Source organism: Delphinapterus leucas, chromosome 2, assembly GCF_059928025.1.
Source record: "Delphinapterus leucas isolate spDelLeu-1000000601 "Yukka" chromosome 2, BTC_Dleu_Yukka2, whole genome shotgun sequence".
NCBI classification, from domain to species: Eukaryota; Metazoa; Chordata; class Mammalia; order Artiodactyla; family Monodontidae; genus Delphinapterus; species Delphinapterus leucas.
This window is the reverse complement of record NC_143130.1, coordinates 87,237,179-87,263,653: the sequence shown is the minus strand read 5'-3', so window position 1 is coordinate 87,263,653 and position 26,475 is coordinate 87,237,179. Positions and strand designations below refer to the sequence as shown.

Below are 26,475 nucleotides of genomic sequence, written 5' to 3'. Positions count from 1 at the left end.
ATATTATGGTAGTTCTGTTTTTAGTTTTTTGTGGAACCTCCATTCTGCTTTCCACAGTAGCTGCACTACTTCACATTCACATCAAGAGTGTACAAGAGCTTCCCTTTCTCCACATCCTCACTAACCTTTGTTATTTGTGACCTTTTTGATGACAGCCATTCTGACAAGCCTGAGGTGATATATCTCATTGGTTTGGTTTGCATTTTATTGCCAATTAGCTATGTTTAGCATCTTTGTGAGTTCTGGCTGCCTCTCTGTATTTTTTCCTTGGAAAAATGTTTATTTAGGTCTTCACGTTTTTTATAAAAATATTTTGTGTGTTGTTCTGATACTGAGTTGTATGTGCTGTTTCTGTAGTTTAGATATGAACCCTTGCTTGGTCATCTTTTTGGTGTTAACCTCTTATGTGCAAATATTGTCTTTCCTTCAGCAGGTTGTGTTTTCATTTTGTCTTTGATTTCCTTTGCTGTGCAAAATCATTTAAGTGTAGTGAAGTCCCATTTGTTTATTTTTGCTTTTGTTTCATTTGCCTTTGTAGACTGAACCTAAAACTGTTGCTATCATTTATGTTGAAGAATGTTCTGTATTTTCCTCTAGGGGTTTTAGGGTCCTACATTTAGGTCTTTATTCAATTTTGTGTTTATTTTATATATGGTGTGCTAAAATACTCTAATTTTATTATTTTCCATGTAGCTGACCAGTTTTCCCAGTACCACTTATTGAAGAGACAGTTTTTTCTCCATATTGCCTGCTTTGTCATAAATCAATTAAATATAAGTGTGTGGGCTTCCTTCTGGGATCTCTTCTATTCCAGTGATCTTTGTGTCTGTTTTTGCTCTGGTCCAGTTCTCTTTGATTACTGTCGCTTTGCAGTATAATCTGAAGTCAAGGTGCCGTGATGCCTCCAGCTCTGTTCTTTCTGAAGATCGTTTGGCTATTTGGGGTCTTTGTGTTTCTATACAAATTTTAAAATTACTTTTTCAAGTTCTGTGAAAATGCTTTGGTATTCTGAAAGGGATTGCATTAAATCTGTAGATTGCCTTTGGTAGTATGGTTATTTTAACAGTATTAATTCTTCCAGTCCATGCACCTGCTTTATTTTCCCATCTTTTTCTGTTGCCTTCAACTTCTTTCACCAATGGCTGGTAGATTTCTGAGCACATGTCTTTTACCTGCTTAGGGGTGTTTGTTCCTAGGTATCTTATTCTTTTTGGTGTGATTGCATATGGTATTGTTTTCTTAATTTTTTTCTTTCTGACAGCTTTGAGTTTTGTTTTTTCTTCTTTTTCTAATTCCTTCAGGTGTAATGTTAGGTTGTTTATTTGATATTTTTCTTGTTTCCTAAGAATAAGCTTGTATCACTATAACTTCCCCCTGTGAACTGCGTTGGCTGTGTCCCATAGATTTTGGATCATTGTGTGTTCATTTTCAATTGTCTTGGGTATTTTTAGAATCCCTCTTTAATTTCTTCAGTGTTCCTTTCTTCCCCTTTTATTCCCTTCATCTGTGATGTGAGGACTATCTTTAATATTATGTTTGGATTTTTTTCAGTTGTGTGTGTGTATGTGTGTCTGATTATTTAAGTTGCTGAGCTCTAAATTTCACATGGACACTAACAACACTGCACTGTTACTCTGCTCCCCCACAGTTACTGAATTTGACCTTGCATTTTACATCTACTTGTTTCATGTGTCCCTTAACTTCTTAATGTGAATATAGATGATTTTATTACTGTTTCCTTTCATCCTTCCTATTAGCTGTGTATATGGTTGATTACTGCCTTTGTTGAATATTGGCCTTATCCAATGAGGTTTTTGCTTTAGTAAGTGTCCTTTCCTAATTTTTCTGTTTCAGTTGCTCTTCAGAAAGCGATGACAGATGCATTCCAGAAATTGCTGATTGTGGTTTCAGGTAAGACCTTTTTGATTGTCGTTGAAGTGCTTCAGTTTCAGTGAGCAAATAAACTTATTTGAAAAGTTAATTGGATGAAAATAATGGTTATCTAAAACATTACATATTCCTTCATTCACCATATGCTTTCACAGCAACAGTCTTAAATTTGTTTTTTGTGGCATTTATGAGAAGAACGACAGCACATATTATTGTCGCCAGTGTTTAGATGTAGAATGACTGGCCTCAGTTCATACAGAAAGTGTTTGATCCAGTTCTTCCTCAATTGCTTGCTTCTCATACAGAACAGTGTAGTGATTATAAGCCTTGGAAACCTGTGTTTGAGTCCTACCATTGTCTCTTAGATTTTGTTGCTGTTGTTGTTGCAGTTTTGGGTTCTTCTAGCCAGAGACATTTGAAGGCATTTAATATCTCTAAGCTGCAATTTCTTTATCTGCATATAGGGTTAGTAATTCAGCTTACCACCAAATGGGGGATATTGTAAGAGTAAATGAGATGATGAATATAAAAATCTTAGAACTATGCCTGAAACATAGTAAGCAGACAAAATATATTGACTATTATTATTACCATTGTTTTCTTGTTGAAGTGTTTGTTTCTGATATATTGGGTGAATATGATTCTTATATAATAATCGGCTAAGTTTTTGTGAGCCTTGAAACTGGTCATGCTATTGAATAGCGTTGATTGTGTTCCCTATCCAGTTATACAGCGGTGAGAATGTCACAGGCTGTGCCCAAAGGAAACTTTATGATTAGTAGATTCCGGGAACAGAATTGCTCCCCTGCTTCACAGCCCTGCAGGCTGAGAGACTGAGAAATCCTAGGTAAGTTGTCAGCGACCTTATTGGCTTGAAAGAGTTGACCCCGGATTGGTCTTGGCCTTCCAGCCTGGGCAGTCCTTCCAGTGAAGTTTGACTTCCCTGGTCATCAGGCACAATCTCCAACGGCTGTCAACTCTGGGTAACAACCTTTAAGAACCAAACTAAATGCCTGAGTTGTTTGTGCCTAATATGCCAAGGTACTCCTTATATGTACACAAAACCCCTTAGACCAAAAAGCCTGGTGGCTCTAGCTTGCCTTGAGGAAATGTATATTGTCCAAAGGGTACATGGGCCAGTTTCTGCCATCAGGGTTTTCAAATGCTCTGTCTGTCTGTCTCTGTCTCCAAAGCTTTGTTCATTGTATCTGGTAGAATTTTGGTCCCAAGGAGTAGGCACTTGCCTTGCTTCTAATAGGAAGTATCTGTTATAGTCCAGTGGTATCTCTCCCAGGTTTGAACTCACTTTGACCCCCACCTAATGCCTTCCTATTTAATTGTATTGTGATTGAACATTTTTGTTTCCACAGCTTTTAATTTCTATGTCCTTATTCCTTAGTTCTTATTTGTAATATCATAAAGTTTTTGAACCAAAGTTGACACTTCTTATATATGTTTTCACAAATAATTATAATAAAAACTGACGTGTCAGATGAGGGAACTTCTAGGAAAATGCTCTATTTTCTGCTTTTAGAAGTCAAAAGAATGTCTAATTATTCGGTGCTACCATTGTATATAGGAATTTTTAGAACAAGAAAACTTCTGAATTGATCCTTGTTAACTTTATTACAGAAAGTGGTAAAACAGCTGTGGCATATAGACCCTGTGAAGATGTCACAGATGCTAGAACTGAAGAAGAACTACAGGATTTAATTCAAGTATGTGGAGATAAAAGCTCAAGGGGTACACAGCCAGTGTAGCCATAATTCAAAACAACCAGCAGGATTTGGAAGACTTCAGCATATCTACTCAGTTCTGTCTTCCTTAGGAAAACGTGAAACTCTGAAAGTGCTTTTGAGGCAGGGAATTTCTAGTACTTCTCCAAGTCCCGGACCTTGTCTCTGGCCCCTTATTTGAAGTTTCGAGAGCAGGTTTGAGGTCCACCAGTGTACGTCTATGGTTGTGGACACAGGAGAAGACATAGGCCTTTTAGAACTCCCCTCAAATAGAATTGCAGGGATTTGGGAACAAAGTAACTATGGTCTTAAGTGTGATTATGCTACACTGTTTAAAAACTATTCATGCCTTTCAAGTAAGGTATATTACCCAGATCTCAGCATCTCATATGTATCTTGTGTTAAATATTTTGCCAAAGAACCTTTCTGTAAAACAGTTATATGGATGCCTCGAATTATGGATTAAGTTGTCAACGTAATTTCTGAAAGAAAACATTAATGTACTGCATATAGGATTTTTATTTAAAAGGAGCAAAAAATGTGTTTCATGTCATTTGAGAGCTTAATTTTTGGCTAGATTTCTGATTATTTAACTGACCCCTATGTTGCAAAGTTTGTTTTGAAGGGAAGAAAGTAGAGAAAGAAAAGGTGGTTATGTTCTGAAAAATGTAAAAATTTTGAAAGTTTTTTCCTGTACAAAATAATTATTTTAAATCCATTTAAATGAGTCCAGGGAACTTGAAACGTATCCATGTTTGGGCTTTAAGAAGTCTAGCTTTCTATGAAATGTGAGAAGAAAGGGTTCTGTATTGATACTAAAGATTCTGGAAAGCTAATTATAACAACAGATCCACTCCTAAATGAGGCCAATCTTGGAATCAGTTCCGTTTAGGAAACATCATGTGCTAGGCACTGGAAATTAGGTGAAGCTCCTTCTCTCTTGGAGTTTAGGTGTGAAAGGTGTACCAGACAATTAAAAAGGAGTAAAATTAAATAGATTATGAAAAGGACTGTGAAGAAAGTAAACTTCGTGCTAGTTAGAGTATTTCAAGAAAATTACTTATCATGCTGACTTTAACATTCTAACTGTCTTCTCCATATGTGCACAGAGGGTAGACCTCTGAAAAGTGACACTGTAGTGTTTTCTAGATTAATGGCTCTGTTGGGACAAGTTGGGGTGGGGGAAGTCTTCCCATGCTAACGTAAAGGGCCATTCACTTGGTTTTAGGCTCTCTTTCCCAGAATGAATTGCTCACCTGCCCCAAACCCCTCCTACAGAAGTTCTGGAGTCATCACTGATTCAGTGGTGACCCCTAATTACAGAGTGGTGTATGAATAATGAGACGTGAATACTGAGAGTTTGGAGGAAATGGCAACATTTTCGCGTAATTGTAAGGTGTGTTCCCCTCCCGCCACCCTAACTGGTGCTCATTTTGCAGGTCAGCTACTTTTCTTGTCAGCCGTGTGGCCAAAGGGAGGAAGAATGTCTCTCAGATTTCAGCTTTGAGGAAGAAGAGTTCAGATTGCCAGGACTGGACTAGCACTTTTGAATTTCCCAGAATGCCAGGTCCTTTGGTTTCCTCGGGAAGCTCTGCATTCTTCCCTCTCCCCTCCACCCCTGGGCTGCTGGAGTTTGGGGCCACTCGGGTCTGCAGGCCAAATCCCTCCTCATTGTTTGGGGCCAGGGAGGGCAGGGCGGGGTTGGGAAGAGGGCCCCGCAGGAGGTAATTGTTGCCTTTGCAAGGGGAAGGATGGCTTGCACCCTGGGGACTCTGGGAAAAAGGCCCGCTCTGGTGGCGCAGATTGGATCTCCGCACGAGCCTAATAACTGTGGCGCAACTAAAGACGTCATAAATAACGGGAGGGACGTTAGGCGGGGGGGGGGGGGGGGGGGGGGGGGGGGGCGCGATTGCTAACGTGAGCCGTCGCGTAGGCGCTGGCATAGCGGTTGAGGTCGGACGCAGGATGTGGCTCCGGCTCCTCACTGGCGTGGGTCACTGCCCCTGGAGCCGCCGCATGTTATGTCCTGGCTGCGCCATTGGTTGCCTCGGCTCTTCCTCACATGGCAAGGACGGTGGCTCCTAGTCCAGGCAGTTCAGCCTCCGGAGTGGGCCCTGGGCCCCGTCCAGGTGACCGCCAATCCCCCGCGGCTGACAGAGGCTTGGTCTTCACAGGCCTCAGACCCTCCTCCCAAATTGCCACATGACCTTACACCCCTGGCAGAAGCCGTGGGCTTTAATTACTTAACGTCCTTGTCTCCAGTCCAGATGTTTGCCCCCCCTCATCAGGAGTTGACTGAGACTAAGGTTCCATATCCGGACACGGATTCGGTTGGAGAGCTGCCTACAGGGCCAGATCAGTTTGCTGTTCCACATCAGGATCCGAATAACAAGCAAACGCAACATCAAAAGCTCCCAGAGGCAGTTCCAGTGCTAGACTGGGATCAGAGTCAGCCCTTGGTTCTCCCTTCTCGACACAAAAGTAAGACTAAACACATAGGTCTAGATGAGGCTGAAGGTCACCAATCATTTGAAATACTTGTTCCACCTCTAGGTAGTAACAGCTCAAAACCAATGAAGTTTATTGTTTCACCCCCAAACCTGAAGAAAGATCTAGTTCAGCATCAACGGCTTGACAAAACTATTGTTGGAAGTATAGGCCAATTTCAAAAAAACACTCAGGGTCTAGAACAACAGTTGCAGGGTGATTATTTAGATCCCAGTATGGATGCCATTTATGCTGAGGCGTGCCTACCTATGGATTTTTTGGAGAGCCCAGATGAACCTACAGAACCCCCTGAGGAAGCTGAAATTTCTCCATCCCAGCAGGATGGCCCAGTGCTAAGTTTGATCACTTGATTAAGGTGGTTTCTTCCATATCTCTCCATTGTAAAGTTATTTTTCACCTGGTAATTGATAAATAATCTGTGGGGTGATACTTTGGAATCAGTGAAGATCCTACTTTCAAACAACTCTTCACCCAACTGTGCATCAATGATAATCTTTGTCTGAATCAATTATTACACTGATAGTTGCAAAATGACACTTTCCTATTCTATCATCCATTTTGCATTTATTAGCTGACATTATTCTATACAGAAGAGCTCCCCCACTTTTTATTTTGAGTATCACTATGAACTCATGTGCTTTTTTTTAAATTAACTATGTTATACCTTATTATAATGATAATGTTATTCTTTGGAATGTTCCTTTTGTCTAGATTTGACCAATGTGATCTCTGTTATTGTTTAACCACACGATGCTTTTTTATTACTAGAATAACTTCTAATATATTACTACTCACAAATGGGAACTGAGAAAGGGATTCCAGAAGGTGCGGTCTTATTCAGACTCTTCTTAGAAGTCTGCCTTCTTCCTGTGTACTCTCAACCCAAAGTGAGGCTTTTGGGTTGGAAGGACATAATTCTGAATTAAACTACAGATCAATGTGACCCAATTCTAATGCCTATTCCCTTTTTTCTAGGCATACCATACCTACTGCCATCCTAATCCTTCTGTTGGGCACATCTCTCCTCCTCTATATTTATTTCCAACAGTCAAGAGCAGCAATTGGCCAACCGGCCCCTATCCAGTTCTGCAGTCCATATGCCCCAAGAACTCCTTTTTGCAGTGGTCTGTGGTGGCCTTGGCCTACCTCTTCTACCTACTCAAGTAACTCTTTTACCACGAATTTAATTATCTGTGTTTCCATTTATAGGAACTTACCTAGCCATATGGCCGCTGCCTCTGCCAATTTAAAAATACCATTGAGGTTGTCTGTAAGACAGTCAAGCTGTGTTGTGACAGTGGATGCCTGACAGACTTCACACGTTGTGGTGAGTGTCAACTGCAGGATAATAAGTTTTTAATTTTATTTTATTTTTAATCAATAATGATAATTTTTAAAATTAATTTAAAATTAATGATGTAATTTCTTTATTTTAATTAATTTATTCAGACTTACAGCTCCCTAAGTTTCTAAGAACTACCCCCTTGGTAAGAATCAGAGTCTTGGTTACATTTTTAAGCTAATAGTTGCTTAGTTACGTTGTTAGCTTAATAATGTTACTGATCCGCATACATAAAGGTACAAGAGAAAGGAATGGAAGCGGGAAGGGAATTAACATTAATGGCCACATATCCTATGCTGTGCTCTCTGCAAATGAGAACTTATTGATATAGTGCCTCACAGTTTGTAAACTGATTTTATATACATTAGGTCTCAAGTACCATTTGTCTTATAGGACAGGTGTAAATATATTTTTATTTTGTTTGTTTCTGCAATTTTATAAAGAGTACAAGTGATGCTGTTTTATGTCCTATTTGGACCCTGAGATTTCTGGTTCCATAACAGGAAACTGCTACCTAGCCCTTCTAATGGATGGGAGAGCTAGTTTATTCTTAGACTGTCCAGCTCTGAACTTGCTCTGAATCTCAAACTTTTCTATCCACAAAACACTCAGGGGCTTTCAACTATTTTTCTATATATTAGATTTATTGGCACTAACTTGGTGACTTCCAAAATGTGCTTTCATGCCCACGTAGCTTGAATACAGGTCTCTTTCAGTGATCTAGAGCACATCATAAATAATAACACTTTGCTACTTATATAAAGACAATATTGCTGATTTTTCAACACAATTTTTTTTTTTGTCTGTGACACACAGCTTGTGGGATCCTAGCTCCACAACCAGGGATTGAACGCGGGCCACAGCAGGGAAATGCCGGGTCCTAACCACTAGACCACCAGGGAACGCCCCCAAACAATTTTTTTACTAGTTGTATTACTCCCTCCTCCCCCAGAAGTGGGCAGAAAAGGCATTTTTAATTTCCTTTTACAGGTGAGGAGAAACAAGGTCAGAGGTGTTAAGTGCTATGACCCTAGTGCCCCGATCTCCTCTCCCCAGTTTGGGGCTCTCTGCAAGCCCATGCTCCTCCTTTCTCATGACACTTCCCTCCTCCTTTGACCCTCAGGAAAAATACTTTTAATCCTTTTGGAAGAGAAGCCCAGCTACACAATGGTATACATTACCTTCACACAGTCAGAAGCTTTGGATGGTTCCCCAAGTAAAGCTGGAAATATAAGAAGTAAAATGAAATGAAAGCAAAGTAGCCATCTGACAGAAGTTGCTTTTTCCCTTCTGCATTTTGGACCTCAAGTATTATTCCATTGATTTGTTGAACATTCCACGTTGGCCTACAATTGGGCAAATCTCTTATACCCCAGATCCCTGCCCAAATTTTAGCAAAGAGCTCGGGCGGACATAGTGTTTTTTTTTCTGTATAGAACCTTCTGTTATGAGGGCTGGGATATATGGAAGCAGGGACTGAGCAAAGGACTCGGTGAGTGGGTGGAGAAGGAAATGTCCAGATGACGACCTGTTAATGGCGGTTGTTGTCGTGGTCATCTGTGATAGTAGCAAGGACACAAGCACACTAAAGGGGTGGATAGAGGAAGGCTCACACTCCTCTGCCTCTGAGGAGGGACAGGGTGGGGTATATAAATTTGAGGAGTCACAGTAGATCTGCAGGGAGTCCAGCTGAGTAGGGGAATATTTGTCTTCCAGCCTTGGATTTTCTTCAGTTCTGGCCCCTGGGAACCAGTGGAGTAATCCTGAATATAGTTAGTATATTTCACGCTACAGAATTTTCTGAGTAGATAGCCACTTTTTCAAGAGATATCTTTTTCGCATTTTGTTGTTGCCAGTCATAGGCTTAAGTGTGTGTTTCTTTTTCTCTTAAGTGGCACTCAAACGTTGAGTGATTCCTAATTTATTTGGCTGTGGACTGACTAAAAGCTCTCCCATCAGTCTTCAATGATCAAAAACAGTTATTTTTGACAGATGAAGAAACATCTATAGGGAATGCAGAAGGATCGTTGAAGGTGTTACAAGCCTGGAAGAAGAACAGCAGCGAGCTGACTATTGAGTCAGAGAGGGCATCCTCAGATAAAGTGCTGTCAGCTTGTCAGGCTTCATGAATGAGCAGCTGGACTTTAATAATAGAAGTGATATTATCAGTGCACTGAATTACATACTGCCTTTTATCTCAGAGGGGAATCTAGGAGATGTGGAATCAACATTATTACCATTCATTCAACTTCTTTTTTCAAATACACAAGATGGAGATATGCCACTGGGCATTTTGAAAATCAATACAAGGAGCCCTTCTGTTAAACCTGTACCCAACAATTCAACTAATAAAAATAAATTGAAGAAACTTCACTTTCTGGAAAATTTTTAGATGCAGAAACTGAAGAAAAATTTGATGAGGTTAAAAAGGAAGAAAAACCTGCCACGCATACGCGTTCCAACCATTTAAGTGCCATGTTTAAACTCTACATCTTTCAAAAGAAATTGGAAGCTGCCCAACCACAGAAAGAGAGCCTAGCAAAGATTGAGATTACAGAGAAACATCTGCTGAGGGTGAACAGGGGCCTCAGGGGCCCAAGGGGCATACAGAAAATGCACCTCAAAGCAGTGGGAGATGAGAGCGTCAGGAGGAAACAGAATGCCCAGCAATCTGTGGCGAATACTGCCGAAGAAAGAAGGCTCAGGAGACCATCCCCAAGAAAGCTGAAACAGCTTCTCATGGTGCAGAGGCCCAGGCAGCTGGTGGGAAAGTCGTCCAATGCAGAGTCTTCATTCATAAAGGAACACAAGGCAGCAGGCTCCTCTTCCCTGAAACAGTACTTCAAGGGCAGGCCTTGTGCCTCCATCCCTCCAAAATCCCCATCTGAGGTTAAAAGCAAATCAAAAGACTTATCCCACACTATTTTTGTTTTAGAAGCTGTAAAGGCTAGAGTTAGAAATATTGAGGCTCCTGAACTAATCTCACCTTCTGGTGAAAAATACATCTTCCATGAAACTCAGTCTCATCGTGTCCACAGAAAACCCAAAGTCAAAAGGAGTCGAAAGTTCAGAAAGAAAAGTTCACTCAGTAGAATGATGCTTGCAAGCTCTCCGTTCTCTGTAGCGAGGAGTCTCATAAATTCCCCTCCACGAGAGGCTGTTTCACCTTCAAGAGAAGTGACTTCTCAGGAAAATCCTTTTCTAGCATTATTTTCTCTTTCAGACCATCCTACAGAACACACTAGTTCAGAAAACAATACTGCATAAAATGTTTCTGATGAAATTATTTCCAGAGGAAACTCTACTCTGCCAGGAGGAAACGGCCCTGGAAACACTACCCATAGGAACGTCTTCACTGCACATTCTACTGTTGCTGCAGACAACAGTATGCCAACTGTTCAATACACCAACAAAACACAATGGGAGTACCACAACACGGGCACTGAATTATCCTCCAAGCCCACAGGCTTCCCTTTCCCAGGGCTCACATCCCCAGGTGATCAAGTTGAAACTCAGCTAAACCAGCAGCTACGGTCCCTCATCCCCAACAATGACATGCGAAGGCTCATTTCTCATGTTATCCAGACTTTGAAAATGGACTGCTCAGAGACACACGGGCAGCTGGCCTGTGCCAACCTCATGTCTCAAACAGGCCTCCTGATGAAACTTCTCAGCAAGCAGCAAGAAGTAAATGTTTCCAAAGCGGAATGGCATACGGACCAGTGGAAAACTGACAACTATATCAGTGAGAGCACAGAAACCCAGAGTGAGCAGAAAGAGCAGGAGTCAAGTGAGGTGAGGATAACCCCTGACACATGGGAGCGGGACTTTTACTCAGTTTAGGACATGCCATTAACATGCCCAAGCAGGAATACCATGGGCTCCTAGTCTGTATCTTATCTTCAGCCATGAAACTGGCTAAGACAGTGATCTCCCACTTTGCTCGTTTAGAGAGTGTGCCACTATTCCTTGGGTAGACGAGAAAAGGCGTAACACAAGATAAATAATGTGTAGATAAATTATAGAAGAAATTGCTAATGATAAGATTTAATAACATTAAATTTGGCTTGTTCTTATTGAAGCTACTTGCCTGAAAAGATTGGGTTTTATAGTATTTTAAGAATAGTTAACTATCATTTAGAATAGGATTAAAAATAGTTAGCTTTCATCCCTTCCAGCTCCTTGTTTTAAAAAAAACGGTTATTTATTATTTTTAGCTCACAAAAGAAGTTCCAGGATATGGCTATAACAACAAACTCATCTTGGCAATATCTGTAACTGTAGTAGTGACGATTTTGGTTACAATTCTCTGTCTCATTGAGGTAAGGACGATAATTAATTCAGATTCAGAACCCACAAACTGAGAATCAAAGCCACCTTTCCTCCTCCTACTACTTGATTCTTCTCTTTAATCATGAGTAGTGAATACACTTTGTTCTTTTACTGAAAAGTATATTCCCAGGATTTTTTGTTTGTTTGTGCTTTTGTTTGTTTTTTTTATGTGCGTTGGGTCTTCATTGCGGTGCGCAGGCTTCTCATTGTGGTGGCTACTCTTGTTGTGGAGTACGGGCTCTAGGCACGTGGGCTCAGGAATTGTGGTGCACGGACTTAGCTGCTACGCAGCATGTGGGACCTTCCCAGACCAGGAATCAAACCCGCGTCCCCTTCACTTGCAGGCGAATTCTTAACCACTGTGCCACCAGGGAAGTCCCCACAGGATTTTTAAAGGAACTCCACTCCCAGGAGATCTCTATGGAATTGGATGCATGGTAACAAGCCATTGGACTATTTTGACAAGTGAAGTTTATAAGAAGGCCAGAGTTGACATGATAGTAAAGTTTCTTCAACACTAAAAACTATGCTGATTTGTTGTACTCACCAGTCACTCTCATTGTACTGTTGATTTCTTTACTTGTTGGCTGAAATGATGAGAGATATAGGATCTCCATACTCATGGAGCTATCAGTCACCCTGGGAGGGCTAAAAGGACATGCCTAAGAGATAAAAGTGTGATCTCGTCAATTGCTTAGGTTTACTTAGCAGCTTTCTTCTCTGGTGTATTAGGAATTGTGTAGATATGTTCCATTAAAACACTGCAAGTAAAATCCTGCAGCAGGCTACCCTAAAGTATGTCATATTTATAGTAGCCTATTCCTGGAGCTAGCCTGTTTACCTTTTGTTCAGTTACATAATGGTTTATTACTTTTCCCAACAGGCAGTTGCTAACATTAAAAGAGTGACTTTAGTAAGCTGACAATCTTGATTCTACCCTACCAATCCAACCTACTTTATTGACCTTTTCTCTTGTAATGGCACGCCCCCATTCCAGCCAAAGCAGCTCCTCACTATACGCTAGTTACACCATACCCACTCCTACTTTTGTCTGTGCCTTTACCCATCGAAAATTCCTTTATTTTGCTTTGCCTGTGGAAGTCCTATGCACCTCTCAAAGACCAACTCAAGTTCAGATATCTTTCTTCATAAAGCCTTCCCTGAATACTCCAGCCCTCCTGATCCTTGTCCTGTGAGGTTTGTCACCAGTTCTTAGGGGCCATAGCAAAGCAGTCCCCTCCCCTCAGAACTCACAAAAATGGTAAGCAGTTTTATAAAAGGCAGCTCCCCAGGAGAGAAACACCAAGGTTAGCACATCGTGGAGCTGAGCAGAGATGTGTAAGGACCAATGGCTTCCTGGCCTATCAGACTTGAATAAAACCTGACATGATGTACTAACTTCTCAAGAGAAATGTGTCTATCTGCAGGAGGGTTGGTCAGTAGTGAAAGCATAGAAAAGGTGAGGAGAGAACAACATGGGCAGTGCCCATCCTCACATTGCCCGAGAGTAGAGATGGCACCTTAGGCAGCATAACTGAAGAGTCAGGCCCACCAGCCAGGCTGTGCCTGTTGAGGAGATGGATGGATCCAGCTACCTCAGGCGTTCCCATTAAATTCTCGATTCAGCTGATTCCTTTTCTAATTCTGTTCTCACCAAGTAGAACAGAATTAGAATTGTGTGATTGTGCTTGAGTGTGCCACAGAGGCCTGTCTCCACAGAAGGTAATAATTCACTGATTGTGCAGACACGGATGCCCTGTGTGTAGAACAGATGTATTTCTCATTGTCAAGTAATAATTTGGCATTCTGAGTTTTGATCAATCCTGTGATATTGATAAAGTGAGACCGCCACAAGAGGAAGACATGAGTTCTCTCTTGGTGCGTAAGAGGATGATTTCTGAGCCTTGGAGGCTGGGGACTAGCATGGGGTCAGCTTGCTAGTCATTGGCCATTGCCCACACTGTACTCTCTACATCTCCAGCTGGCATATGTCCTTTTGCTTTTTTACAATTTCTGTAAAGTCCCCTTTTTATTGTTTTTAACTTCTATGTAGTTTAACCTTGCATTTGTTTCCTTTTGTTTTGATTTTGCCTGCGAGATCTTAGTTCCCCGAGTAGGGATTAAACCTGTACCCTCGGCAGTGAAAGCGAGGAGTCCTAACCATTTTTTCCTCTCCCCACTTATATGATAAGCTTTTTGAGGACGGGGCCATGCAGTGCTCTTCCTATGGTAGACAATAATGGTGTTCAACAGAAGAGAGATGAGGCGTTATGTCAATTCCACAGTGAGGAATAATGCAGCCGAATATTTATTTGAAGTAGCATAGAGTCCAGCAATAGACCCATGTTTTCTTAAGACTTTTGAAATGTCATGTTTTAATATTCGAATCAGTGGAAAAAATGAATTAATGGTGATAGAATAGCTGCCTAACTATTTGGGGGGTAAATAATAGCAGATCCCCATTTTTCATCTTAAATAAACATATTTCCATAAATGTGAAGAAAGACCATATAAAGGTATTAGAAGAAAATAAAAGCAATATTCTTATAATCTTATGGTGGGAAAGAGCCTTCAGAGCCTGATGCCACAAGCAGAGCCTTTGATATATTCCACCATCTTGACTGTGACACCAGCTTAGCACTGTCATGCCAAGTGTAAGAGGAAGAGTTTTCCATATATTGTCTGATTTAATGCCCACAGTCCTGTAAGGATGATATTACTATCCCTCCTTCATAGATGAAGGAGATCAATGTAAGGCCCCAGTGGCCAAACCAAAAGCAGAAGCCAGCTTCAGCCGACTGCAAAGCTTGTGCTCCCTACACCACTCTTTTTTCTTGTCTCCTTAGAGACAAAAAAAACTGGAAAGATTCGAAACACTGAAATTCAATGAAAGCCAGTATTTCTTTACTGTAATGAGGTTTTTTTTTTTTGTTTTTTTGGGCGTGGCGGGGTTTGGCCATGCTGTGCAGCTTGTGGGACCTTAATTCCCTGACCAGGGATTGAACCTTGGGCCACAGCAGTGAAAGAGACAAGGCCTAACAACTGGACCACCAGGGAACTCCCAAGAGTTTTATAAGTCAACAAGAAGAAGACAAACAATCCAGGGAAAAAGGGGACAAGGGCTGTGAAGAGTAGGATGTGTGTTGACAGTCAGCCACCATATCTGCCCGACCTCTCCTTATGGCTCGTGTGCTGTGGGTTTTGTTAGCCAGGCCTTTGTCACCTCATGACATAAAAATAATCCATAATATTTTCTTCAAGTACTTTAATAATCTGTCTAGAATTTGTTGTATTTGTTTTTTCGTGTGGCTGAGGTAGGGGATCTAACATTTTCCCCCTATATGAAGATCTAATTGTTTTGAAACGTTTCACTGAATGGTTTAGTCTTTCTTCCCTGGTCTAATATACTATCTTTATCTGGACTCTATTCTGTGATCCAGTTATCTTGTCCTGTACGAGTACCAATATCACACTGCTTAATTCCAGTTGCTCTATAACATATGTTATATCTGGTAGGGCAAGATCCTACTCTTTGACCACCTTTTTCATACATTTCATAACTATTCTTACATATATTCTCTACCAAATGTCTGTTGGCCAGGTTTTATTTAAAAATTATATTGGCTATAAATGGATTGCATTGAATTTGGAGGTTACTATGAAGAGAATTGATCTCTTTACAACCTTCTAGGAGGATGGTATCTCATGCCATGTAAGTACATCTTCTTAATGTCCTTCAGAAAAGTTTTAATATTTTCATCACATAGGTCTTACAAATTTTTGGTTAAGTTTATTCCTAGGTACTTTATGCATTTCTATTGATATAGTAAATGGAATGTTTCTTCTGTTTCTTAGTTAGTTATTTGTGTTATATGGGAAAGCTATTGAGGCTTATATGTGGATCTCTTGATTTTGTATGGAGCCATCTTACTCATGTTGCTTCCAATAAAATTTCGGTTGATTCTTTTGGTCTTTTTAGGTCTCTCATTTCACGTGCAAATATTTTTGTCTCTTCCTTTCCAATACTTCATTTTTCTTATCATACTGATTAAGACCTCCTCCACAGTGATCAATAGTAGCAGTAATCATGGGCATCCTACTCTTGGTCTTGACTTTAAAACAATGCTTAGGTTTCTGCTAGATACTTTTATTTTCTTTTCCTACTTCTAAGAGTTTTTATTAGGAATTATGTGTTGACCGTCATCTAAAACAGTCAATAAAATATATCGCCTGCTGCATGTAAGTCCCTATGTTAGGTACTGTGGAAGAGTCAAAGGATTATTAAACAGGGTAGAATTCCTTTTCTTAAAAAAGTTATCATCTCACTGGGTAGATAAGATTTAAAGTAAAAAGGAATGAATAAGGATTTGGAAATAGTTGTAATGGCTAATCATGATCACGTTTTCTTTCAAAACAGATTTATTCTCATAGAATTGCAAAAGAGGAAGATAAAAAAAGAAGCAGAAGGTAAATATTGGTTTTGAAAGCAGAATTTTACAACTAGAGGAGAACTTAGAACTCATCTATTTCAATTTCCTGACCAAAGGCAGGAAGAATGTTTAATTACCCTAATGGTTTACCCTAATTTATTTATTAGCAGAATTAGCTCCCCAGCCCAAGCTGATTTAGAACAGCACTGGCACCGATTCATCTGCTTTCACTAGTCCTTTAAGGAAAGAGGGTGGACGGGGAGAGATTTTGGTTGTACCTGTTCCTGCTGGCCTGATACCGGGTTCCTAGGCATCAGGCCAGGCCAGAGGCCTTCTAGGAGGCTCCGGGGTAGGGAAGGCTACATGGTTGGGGATGTAGGGGTTGGCCTCACTCAAAGCTGACAAAAGGTAGAACATATGAGTCCCTTCTGTAATTTGGCAAGGAAACTTCGCTTCTCATCCTACTGCGTTTTATGCCCCTACTCTCTATTCCCTTTATCCAAACCTCATAGAATTTTAACCGGGAGAAACTTTAGACAGTAGTTTGTCTCTTCCTTTAATAATAAGGAAATGGAGAAGGAGAAAGGGAAAATACTTTGCCCCATGGTCATACTGCTAGTGATTATGAAAAGGAAGAGGGTTCCTTTCCACTGAGGACTTCTCTACTGGTCGCACTGTGCCTGGGCTGTGAGCTACATTTTATGTCACAATTCAGTATACACATACTATATGGACATAAGTAGTTTCTGAAACAAACTTATTGTGCACTCTGATGTTTTTCTCTTCTGTTTGTATTCAAAAAGAGTATTTTGTGTTTCCCTGCTGGTCATGGCCTTTAAACTGATCCCACAAGTCACTGACACCTCAGTGACAGCCTGCAGTATGAAAGTCAGAGAGGTATAGATAACTTTGCTCGTTGGTTTCAGGTGTTTACTTGGTGTGATTCAACTTATAGGATAGAGCAGCCAGGACAATAAAAGCACCTTCTCCCCACACCCACACCCCCAGCAAATGCTGCATGTGCGACTATGTCCAAAGCGGACTAGTGTGAAGTGCATCTAGAGAGTACCGTGTTTCTGCCCAGCGCCGTTGTGCAGTGTTTTCTCTGCACGATGTCACTTGGCCAAGGACCAAGAAAGGTGAGTGGGGCTGAAAATCCTGCCTATACTCCATGCTAAGCTACATGTAAAAGTCTCCCCAGAGACACTAGGGGGCCATTTTGGACAGACACAGAGAACTTCTGGAAGGACAGCATGCATGCAATGATTTTCAAGATCCCGGGTCTCTTGTGATTTTGCTCATTGTGATTATGGACTGAGGTACCCATTTAGTCCTAATACGACCAGAGATAACACATTGTGAGAGAGATGAAAAACGACATGTAACACTAACTGTGTGTGTTTTCCTCCAAGGGGCTTTTTTTGATTTCTGCTGCGTAAGAGAAGCTCAGGGGAAAGTGAGAGTCAGGTAAGTTTGAGGAGGAGAAAATACTGTGGCCAGAGAAAGCAGGGGAGATGCAGAATTAATATTTCCCTTTCTGTTTCTAGGAGGGTTCTTTCAGGAGAAGGCAGCCTCTTTGACCTAGGGATACGTATAGGCCTCTCAATGCCACACACAAGGAAATTATGGCACAAAAGCTGCACGACAGGGAGTCTTCTGAGGAGGATAAGATATTTCTCCATCCCAGCAGAAGGCCCAAACTTGTCATCCAGAGCTCACTGAGGAGGCTGAATCTTTACCCCAGGAGACCACTGCTCAGCATCCACAGTCCCCTGAGGAGGTTGAATCTTTTTCACCCCAGGAAGAGGCCCAGACTCAGCATCCAGAGCCCACTGAAGAGGTAGAACCACCTCCACTTCAGCAGGAGGCTCCATCTCAGCCTTCAGAGGCCCCTGAGGAACTAGAAACTCCAAGTCCTCCAGAGGCCCTCACCTGGCCTTTGGAGACACTTAAGGAGCTTGTAGTTCGACCAGTAGCACATCATGGGGTAAATGAAGCTCAGCAGTCAAACTTGTACAATTTCACTATTAAACCTATGGATCTGGCACTTACCATAACTCCACAGGTCACTAAATAGGTTGATCCTCCAGTCCAGCAGGAGACCCCATTTCAGCCTCCAGAGAGCCCTCAGGAGGTGAACCTTCTCTACTCTATCAAGACACCCCAACTCAGGCTCCAGGTCTCCCTACTGAGTATGTACATGAAATTCAAGTGAGTGAAGAGGTAGCATCTCTAACTGGCGTTCAGCGTCACGCTCATTCCAACTTGCCCAGTGTTACACTTCAACCTCTGGATTTGGAACTTACCATCACTCCAGAGCCCACTACAGAAGCTGAATTTCCTACAGCTCAGCAGGAGGCCCTGACTCCACCTCTTGAGCATCCTGAGGGGACAGAATCTTCTCCAACCCAACAAGAGACCTCAGCTAAGCCTCCAGAGCCTCCTGGAGAGGTTGAGCCTTCAAGGGAGCAGGAGCAACCAGCTCAGCCTTCTGAGCCTCCTGGCGAAGTTGAACCTTCTCCAACCCAGCAGGAGCCCACAGGTCAGCCCCCAGGGCCTCTTGTGGAAGCTGAGCCTTCTCCAAGTGAACAGGATCAACCGACTCAGCCTTCTGAGCCTACAGAGCCTCCTGAGGAGGTGAAAACAGCAACCCAGCAGGACATTCCAGCTCAGCTTTCAGAGTCTTTTGGAGAACCTGAAACCTCTGCAACCAAGGAGGAAGCCTCAGCTCAGTATCCAGAGACCCCTAATGAGGCAGAGTCTTCTGCAACCCAGCAGGAGATCCTAGCTCTGTCTCCAGTGGAGATAGAAACTTCTGCAACCCTGCAGGAGCAACCAGCTCAGCCTCCAGAGCCTTCTTCAGGGGAGGTGGAACCTTCTCCGACTCAACAGGAACAGCCAGCTCAACCTCCAGAGCATCATGAAATGACAGCTTCACCTCCAAGTCACCCTCATGCTCAGCATTCAGACTTATCCAGTGTCATTGTCAAACATGCAGATGTGGAGCTTACCATAACGAAAGAACCCACTCCAGAGGTGGGACCTTCTCCAAATCAGCGCAAGCCTTCAGCTCAGCCCTCAGTGCCCCTTACTAATGCAGAATTTTCTACAACGCAACATGAGGCCCCCACACTGCCTTCACAGCCACCTGAGGAGGTTGAACTTGTGTCAGTTCAACAGGAGGCTCCAGCCGAACTCTAGAAGACAGTACACATAATAAACCTTCAGTACAAGCGGAGACCCCAGCTCAGTATCCGGAGCATCGTGGAGAAGAAGTTATACCTGCCACAAGCCAGCTGTAGACTCCAGATCAGCTTTCACAGGCTCCTGACGTTGTACCTTCTCCACCTCAGCAGGAAGCCACAGCTCAGCATCCAGAGTCTCATGGTGAGGTGGAATCCTCTCCAACTCAGTCTCCAGAGCTCTCTAATGTGACTGTAGTTTTCTCTCCAGAGCATCCTGTGACAACAGTTTCTCCTCTAGGTCAGGATCAAGCTCAGCTTCTGCAGTGGCCCGATGTCACTGTTAAACCTGTGGATCTTGCACTTATCATAAATCCAGCGTTCACTAATGAGGTTGAAACTTCTCCACCCCAACAAGAAACCTCGGCTCAGTCTACAGTCTCCCCTCAGCCGTTGGAACCTTTGTCCGTCCAGCAAGAGTTTTCAGATCAGCATCCAACCCCCTCTGAAAATGACGAACCTTCTCCAATTCAGCAGGATGCCCCAACTCAACCTGAAGAGCTTCCTGAGGAAACTGACCCTTCTCCAAGCCAGCAGGAGAGCTCAGCTCAGCATCCAAAGCCCACTGAGTGTGTTGGACCATCTCCAGTCCAGCATCAGCACCCAACTCAGCCTCCAGGGGCCTGTACAGATGGTGCAGCTCAACCTTCAGTACATAATGAAGTGACATTCTCACCTCTAGGTCCAGATGAAGTTGAACATCCAGTGTTGCCTAATATCACAGTTTAACCCATGGATCTGACGGTTGTCTTAACTGTAGAGCCCACTAATGAGGTTGAACATCCTCCAGTGCAGCAGGAGAACCCTACTCAGACTCCAGATCCCCCTGGAGGGATAGAGCTTTCTTTAATCCAGGAAGAGGCTCCAGCTCAGCTTACAGTTCCATAGGGGGGCTCAGATATATCTCCTGAGGCCCCTAAGGATGGGTGGTACCTTCTCCCACACAGCAGCAGCTTCAGGCTCATTCATCAGAGCTCCCTGCAAAGGTGGAACCATTTCCAGTCCCTCAAGGGACTCTTCCTCAGCTTCTACAGCTCCCTGAGAATATGGAATCTTCTCCAGTCCAGCAGGAGTTCCCAGACCTACCTCTGGAACCCCTTAAATAGACAGAACCTTCTCCAGCTGAGCAGGAGGCCCCATCTCAGCCTCCAGCGCCACCTAATGAGGTTGTAGCACAAATTCCAGTGCATTATGAGATGACAATTCCAACACTAGGACAGGACCAAACTCAGCATTTAAACTTGCCCAGGGTCAGGGTTAAACCTTTGGACCAGGGGCTTCCCAGAGCTCCAGAACCTACAACGGAGCCTGAACATTCTGCAGCCATGCAGCAGACTGCAGTTCCTCCAACATAGCCCGAGGTGACATTTCCAAATCCAGAGCAAGTTCAGGCTCATCATCCAACCTTGACTGAGGTCACTATTCAACCTTTGGACCTTAAACTGATGATAAGGCCAGAACCCACTAAGGAGGATGAAACTTCTCCATCCATGTAGGATAACTTAACACAACCTCCAGAACCACCTAAGGAATTTTCTGTAGCTCAGCTTCCAGTATATCAGAACCCAATAGTTCCAACACCAGATCAGGATCACACTGAGCTTCCAACATCACCCAGTGTCACAGTTCAACCTTTAGACCAGGGGCTTACCACAACTCCAGAACCAACTATGGAGGTGAACATTCCACACCCCTGCAGGAGACTATAGATTCTCCAACATACCATTAGGTGGCACTTCCAAATCCAGAGCAAGTTCAAGCTCAGCATCCAACCTTGACTGAGGTCACAGTTCAACCTTTGGACCTGGAACTTACATTAATTCTGGAATCCAGTATGGATTTTGGAACCTCCAGTATGGAGGTTGAACCTTCTTCAGCAATGCAGCAGACCCAAGCTCAGCCTCCAGAGCTCATTAAGGAAGTTGTAGCTCAGTCTCCATTGTATCCCGAGGTGCCGGTTCCAGCCCCAGATCAGGATCATGCTGAGCATCGAACATCACCCAGTATCACAGTTAAACCTTTGGACCTGGAGCTTACCAAAACTCAAGCACCTACTACGGAGTCTGAACATTCTACAGCCCGGCAGCAGACTACAGCTCCCCCTCCAAAACACCCTGAGATGACACTTGCACAGCCAAACCTGACTCAAGTCACAATTCAAACTATGGATATGGAACTTACCGTTAGTGCAGGCTGCAATATGGAGACTGTACCTTCTCCAATCATGCAGGAGACCACAACTCAGCCTCCAGAGGCACCTCAGGATGTAGTAATTCAAGCTCCATTCCAGCAGGAGGTGACAGTTCCAACTTGAAGTAAGGATCAAGGTCAGTATTCAACATCATCCAGTGTCACAGTTCATCATGTGGACCTAGAGCAAACCACAATTCCAGAACCCACTATGGAGGCTGTACATCCCTACAGCAGACTACAGCTCCCCCTCCAAAACACCCTGAGGTGACACTTGCACAACCAAATCTTACTCAAGTCACACTTCCACCTGTGGGCCTGGGAGTTAACATATCTCAGCAACCAAGGGCATCTGAGACAGTTCTTTTTCCTTCGACTCAGTATTCAGTATCCACAGGTCTTCCTGGCGTAAAATATACCCCAGAAAAGAAGCAGCCAGAACAGAATGCCACCACAAACATCAGCATATGTGAGCTGTGTACCTGCAAAAATGAGACGCTGTCGTGTGTTGGTCTCAGCCCAAAGCAGAAGCTCTACAGAGTGCCTGAGCCAGAGCCTAACGCCTACAATGGCACCTTCAGCATCATGTAAGAATCACCTCTCCTCATTTGTTCTCTGCATCCTGCCTGACATGGCAGCCTTTCTTCAGGTCTTCCTGGGTCCTCCTTTTCTCCCCAATCCACATTGACTGACTTTCTGTTTACACCTTTTGTTTGTCAATGATTCCTCATCTTCATTCTCCTTCTTACTATTTTTCCCTCTCCTCCAGTCTTTTACTTATAATTGCCCTTATTTTTTCTTTCTCCATTTTTTACCCCATTATTTACTGCCTTAACATCTACTCTTCTCCCATCTTTATTCCATCCTCTTTACAGCGACATGTCCCTCTCCCCATCTCATTTGTGGTAATAGAGCAAAGTGGTTAAGAGTAGAGATTCTGGAGCCAGACTACCTGGGTTTGAACCCAGGTCTGTCATTTATTAGCTTTATGACTCAGTTTCCTCATCTGTAAAATGGGGATTATGGTAGTCATCATGTCATAGGATGACATGACTCCTCAGTCTCCCAATGACTCCAGTCTCATTGGGAGATTTAGATGAGTTAATACAGGTAAAGCTCTTCTGTCAGTGCCTAGCATATATCTTAGTGTTAGCTATATTATTATTCCATCCCTCAGTTATATCTAGAGCTCATCTTTGTCCCCTTGGTTTCTATATGTAGCACCCATTTTGTGCCCAACCCAGGGCTAAATACTCTGGGAGCCACAGAAGTATATGGCATTGTCTCCAGAACATGACAATGACAAGTGGGAAGAAAGGGGATATGCCTTAAAAGGGAGGTAATATATAATTAAGTGTTAAGAGAAATAGAGATAGGTGCTGTAATTCACCAGAACCTGTAATCACAGGGGTGAGGAGGTCACAGAAGGCTGCATGGATAACCTAAATCTTTAGCTGGGACCTAAAGATTAGCTGTGATTTGTCAGAAAAATAAGAGGCAGTACAGTCTAGGCAAAAGTGTGACTGCAGGGATGATCAGAATTTTATAGATTAGTCTGGCTGAAAATAATTGGCTTAGGCAACAATGAAAGGTAGGATTATAAAATACCTTGGCTATCGGCAATGGGTGTTTGAAAGTTACGCTGTAAGATATGGGGAGCCACTGCAAGTTTTCAAGCAAGAGAGACAAATGATTAATATAAGAGGCTTATTTTAGATTTCATATGTAGAGGGATCTAGAGAGGAAAGCTTGATTCAGGGAAACCAAATAGAATGCTTTAGCAAAATCTAGGAGTAAAGTGAGAAGGGGCCGAATTAGAGTGGTTGTGGTGGAAGTAGAAAGAAAAACCTGAGAGTACTACAGAGGAAAAACTGATAAGATGTAGTAATTGACTAGAGTTGTGGGACTGTGGTACAGGAAAGAGAAAACTCACATGTGTTGATGGGCAGAATGATGGTGGTATAGCAGGTGGAAATACAGCAGTTGGGAAGCAGAGTCAGTTTGAGGGAGATGAGTTCAGTCTTAGGCATCTTTTATTGGTGAGTATAAAGCAAGCAGAAGGCTCTGTTTGAGTGAAAATGTCCCTCAGGCAGATGGGCAGACAGGTATCCGTTTTGACTTATTTCTGACTCCCGTGAAAAATGTGCATATAAACTGAATAGTTACATTGTTGCTGAGGGAAGAGGACAAAGCTAAAGCGAAAGATTCAAAGTCATCCACTGAGTTAGTGGTTGAAACTGAACCTCAGGCATTTAACAGCTTGTCTTAAACATGTCTAATTCATGGATACATTCTCATTGTTTAAAAAAAGAAATGTCACAGAAGTGTATAAGATAAAATGTGAAAATTGCACCCCACCTTCCCTACCACCAATAAGGTAACTCCTGTTACTGTTTTGATGTGTGTCCTTCCTTCCGATCTCTTTCCTTTGCATTTTGTTCCCCTAATGAGGTAATAACTTTATTCCTTGCTCAGTGACTTGTGCTTTTCCCTATGCAATATGTTGAAGAGATATTTTCGTATTACTCCCTATAATTTCTAATTGCCTGTATCCTTCTAACTCATGGAGAGATTCTGAGGGGACTGAGCCAAAGCCTTGATGTTTCCTGGCATAGGATTTCTTTATGTTTATTTGCTGATATTGATAAATGTTTGCCATTTTTCTCATTGATTTGTAGGAGTCATTTTAGACACAAAAGTGATTTTGGAAAAAAAGTAATTGGCATGTATCCAAGAAATTGGACAGATAGGAATTTCAGGTTCTGAGGAGATACCTCATTGTTTGTGCCAGTGGCCTCACAGTATGTTTTTATTACTTGTGCACACTGAGAAGCCGATAAGCTGTGGGAACTGGAAAGCTGGTCTTTTCTGCATTTGAATATTTCCCACTCGGTGGCCACTATTCTTTTCCTTATTCTCTACATTCTCTTCCTACCTATAAAAGGATATGAACTGTGTTTCTTCACAGAAATTTCCAAGGAAACTCTATTTCTTACATTGATGAAAGTATATGGAAGGCATACTGCTGGCCTTAGAAGCTGTGAGTATACTCTCCCCAAATATGAATACAAAAAGCTAACTGCATTGTAAGATCCTTCTTGGTCCAGAATTTTGAGGTCAATACCTGTGAGAAAAGGTATTTCCCCTTCCATATCCCAAAAGCAACCTAATGATTGACATTCTGTGTTTATTTTAAAAATTAAATTTGGCAGGACCTCTTTAAAATTAGTAAGAGACAATTTAAACTTATTTTCCATTATACAAGTAATACATGATTATATTCTCAATATATAACAATGAAATAACAGATATAGTGAAAACCCTCCTTGTGCCCTAATCCCCCACCCACTACTTTGAGTTTTGTATTAATCCTTCCAGACTTTTTTCTATACGTTTGAGTACATGCATATTTACAGATAGCAAAATAGGTTTGTGTGTTTTTCTTATCTTTTTTATACATAAGTAACATCCTGCAACTTGATTCCTTCATTTCATGATATGTCTTAGATTTCTTTGCTTCCCAGTACATAGAGCTTTACCCCGTTCATTTAAACTCTTGCATAATATTCCATAGTATGAATGTATCACAGTTTAATAATGTCCCTATTGAAGGATGTTTAGATTATGTCCAGTTTTCTTGTTACTTGCATTGCTGCAATGAATATCCTTGTACATGCATTTTTGTGAGCCTGATCATTAATTTCTATAGAATAGTTATCTAGAAATGGGATTGCTGGGGTGAAGACTATTTAGATATAAAATTTTAATTGCCCTCAAAAATGTTGTGCCAACTTATACTCCAGTCATCATGCTGTGATGACATTCATTTCCCCACACCCTTCCACCACCGCTGGATATTCTCCTTTTTTTTTTTTTTTTTTCTGCTAATCTGACGGGTGAATAAAAGGAGGCCCATCTGAATCTGAATTTTTCTTATTACTTGTGAACTTAAATATCTTTATATGTTTACTGAACATTTGTATTTTATCTCTGAATTGTCTGTCCTTTGCACATTTTTCTGTTACTATTTTTTTTTATAGGTTTGTGGAAAATGTCAGTTTGGATACATAAATGATTTTGGAAAAAAACATTCAAAGTAATTTTTCATAACAGTCTGTGGTCATATCTGTAGTTCAAGTTGAATAGACAAGTCATAAATGACTTCTGAATTAATAATAAAAGACATAACAGTCAATCTAAAAACAGGTATTATGACCACCCTTAAAGAGATGCCTCCTTAGTCTGATATCTTACTGGTAAGGAAAAAAATGCTAGAACCAAGCAATTTTTTTAATTTACAGATTTTGTAAATATTATATGTAGTTTATATTTCCCGTGATAGTATCTAACTTGGAGATTTTATTTCCCAAACTTGTAAGAAAAATGAAAATCATTTGGCACAAGAAATAGATAACTTAATTTCCTCTGGGAGTGGAGGGGAGTGGTAGACTGAGGGACAGAGGTAAGAGAAAAAGTTTGAATTGTGTGCTACATATTTTTGGAATTTTGAGATGTGAATATATATTACATATTTTTAAAAAATAATTTGAAATTAGAAATTAATTTTTAAAAAGCATGTTTGGGAGGCGATACACTATAACATGAGTCTGGTAAGGTTTGAAGATTTCTAAGTCAGCTTGAAGTTTATACCTTATAAGCAGAGGTTCCTAACTTGAGGTCAGTGGTTCCCCAAAGCAGGATTCCTTAACCTCCCTCCTGCTCCCCAGTGTATACCTCTTTGGCAAGCTGCAGAAGCTTATGTTCTTGAGATAGTTTTAAAATGTATAATAAGCCCAACTATATAG

General features: G+C 41.8%; 1 protein-coding gene and 1 pseudogene across 1 annotated transcript; both read left to right on the top strand.

The window, feature by feature from the left end:
• Positions 1-5,623: 5,623 nt before the first annotated feature.
• The window catches only part of LOC149750195 (uncharacterized), a 115,898-nt pseudogene continuing 95,046 nt past the window's right edge, over positions 5,624-26,475 (top strand).
• LOC149750196 (leucine-rich repeat-containing protein 37A3-like) lies at positions 9,011-11,459 on the top strand. The gene is given in 4 exon segments (XM_089908317.1): positions 9,011-9,116; positions 9,424-9,576; positions 9,579-9,860; positions 9,863-11,459. Coding segments are annotated over 4 exon segments (1,998 nt in total). The 3' UTR covers positions 11,320-11,459.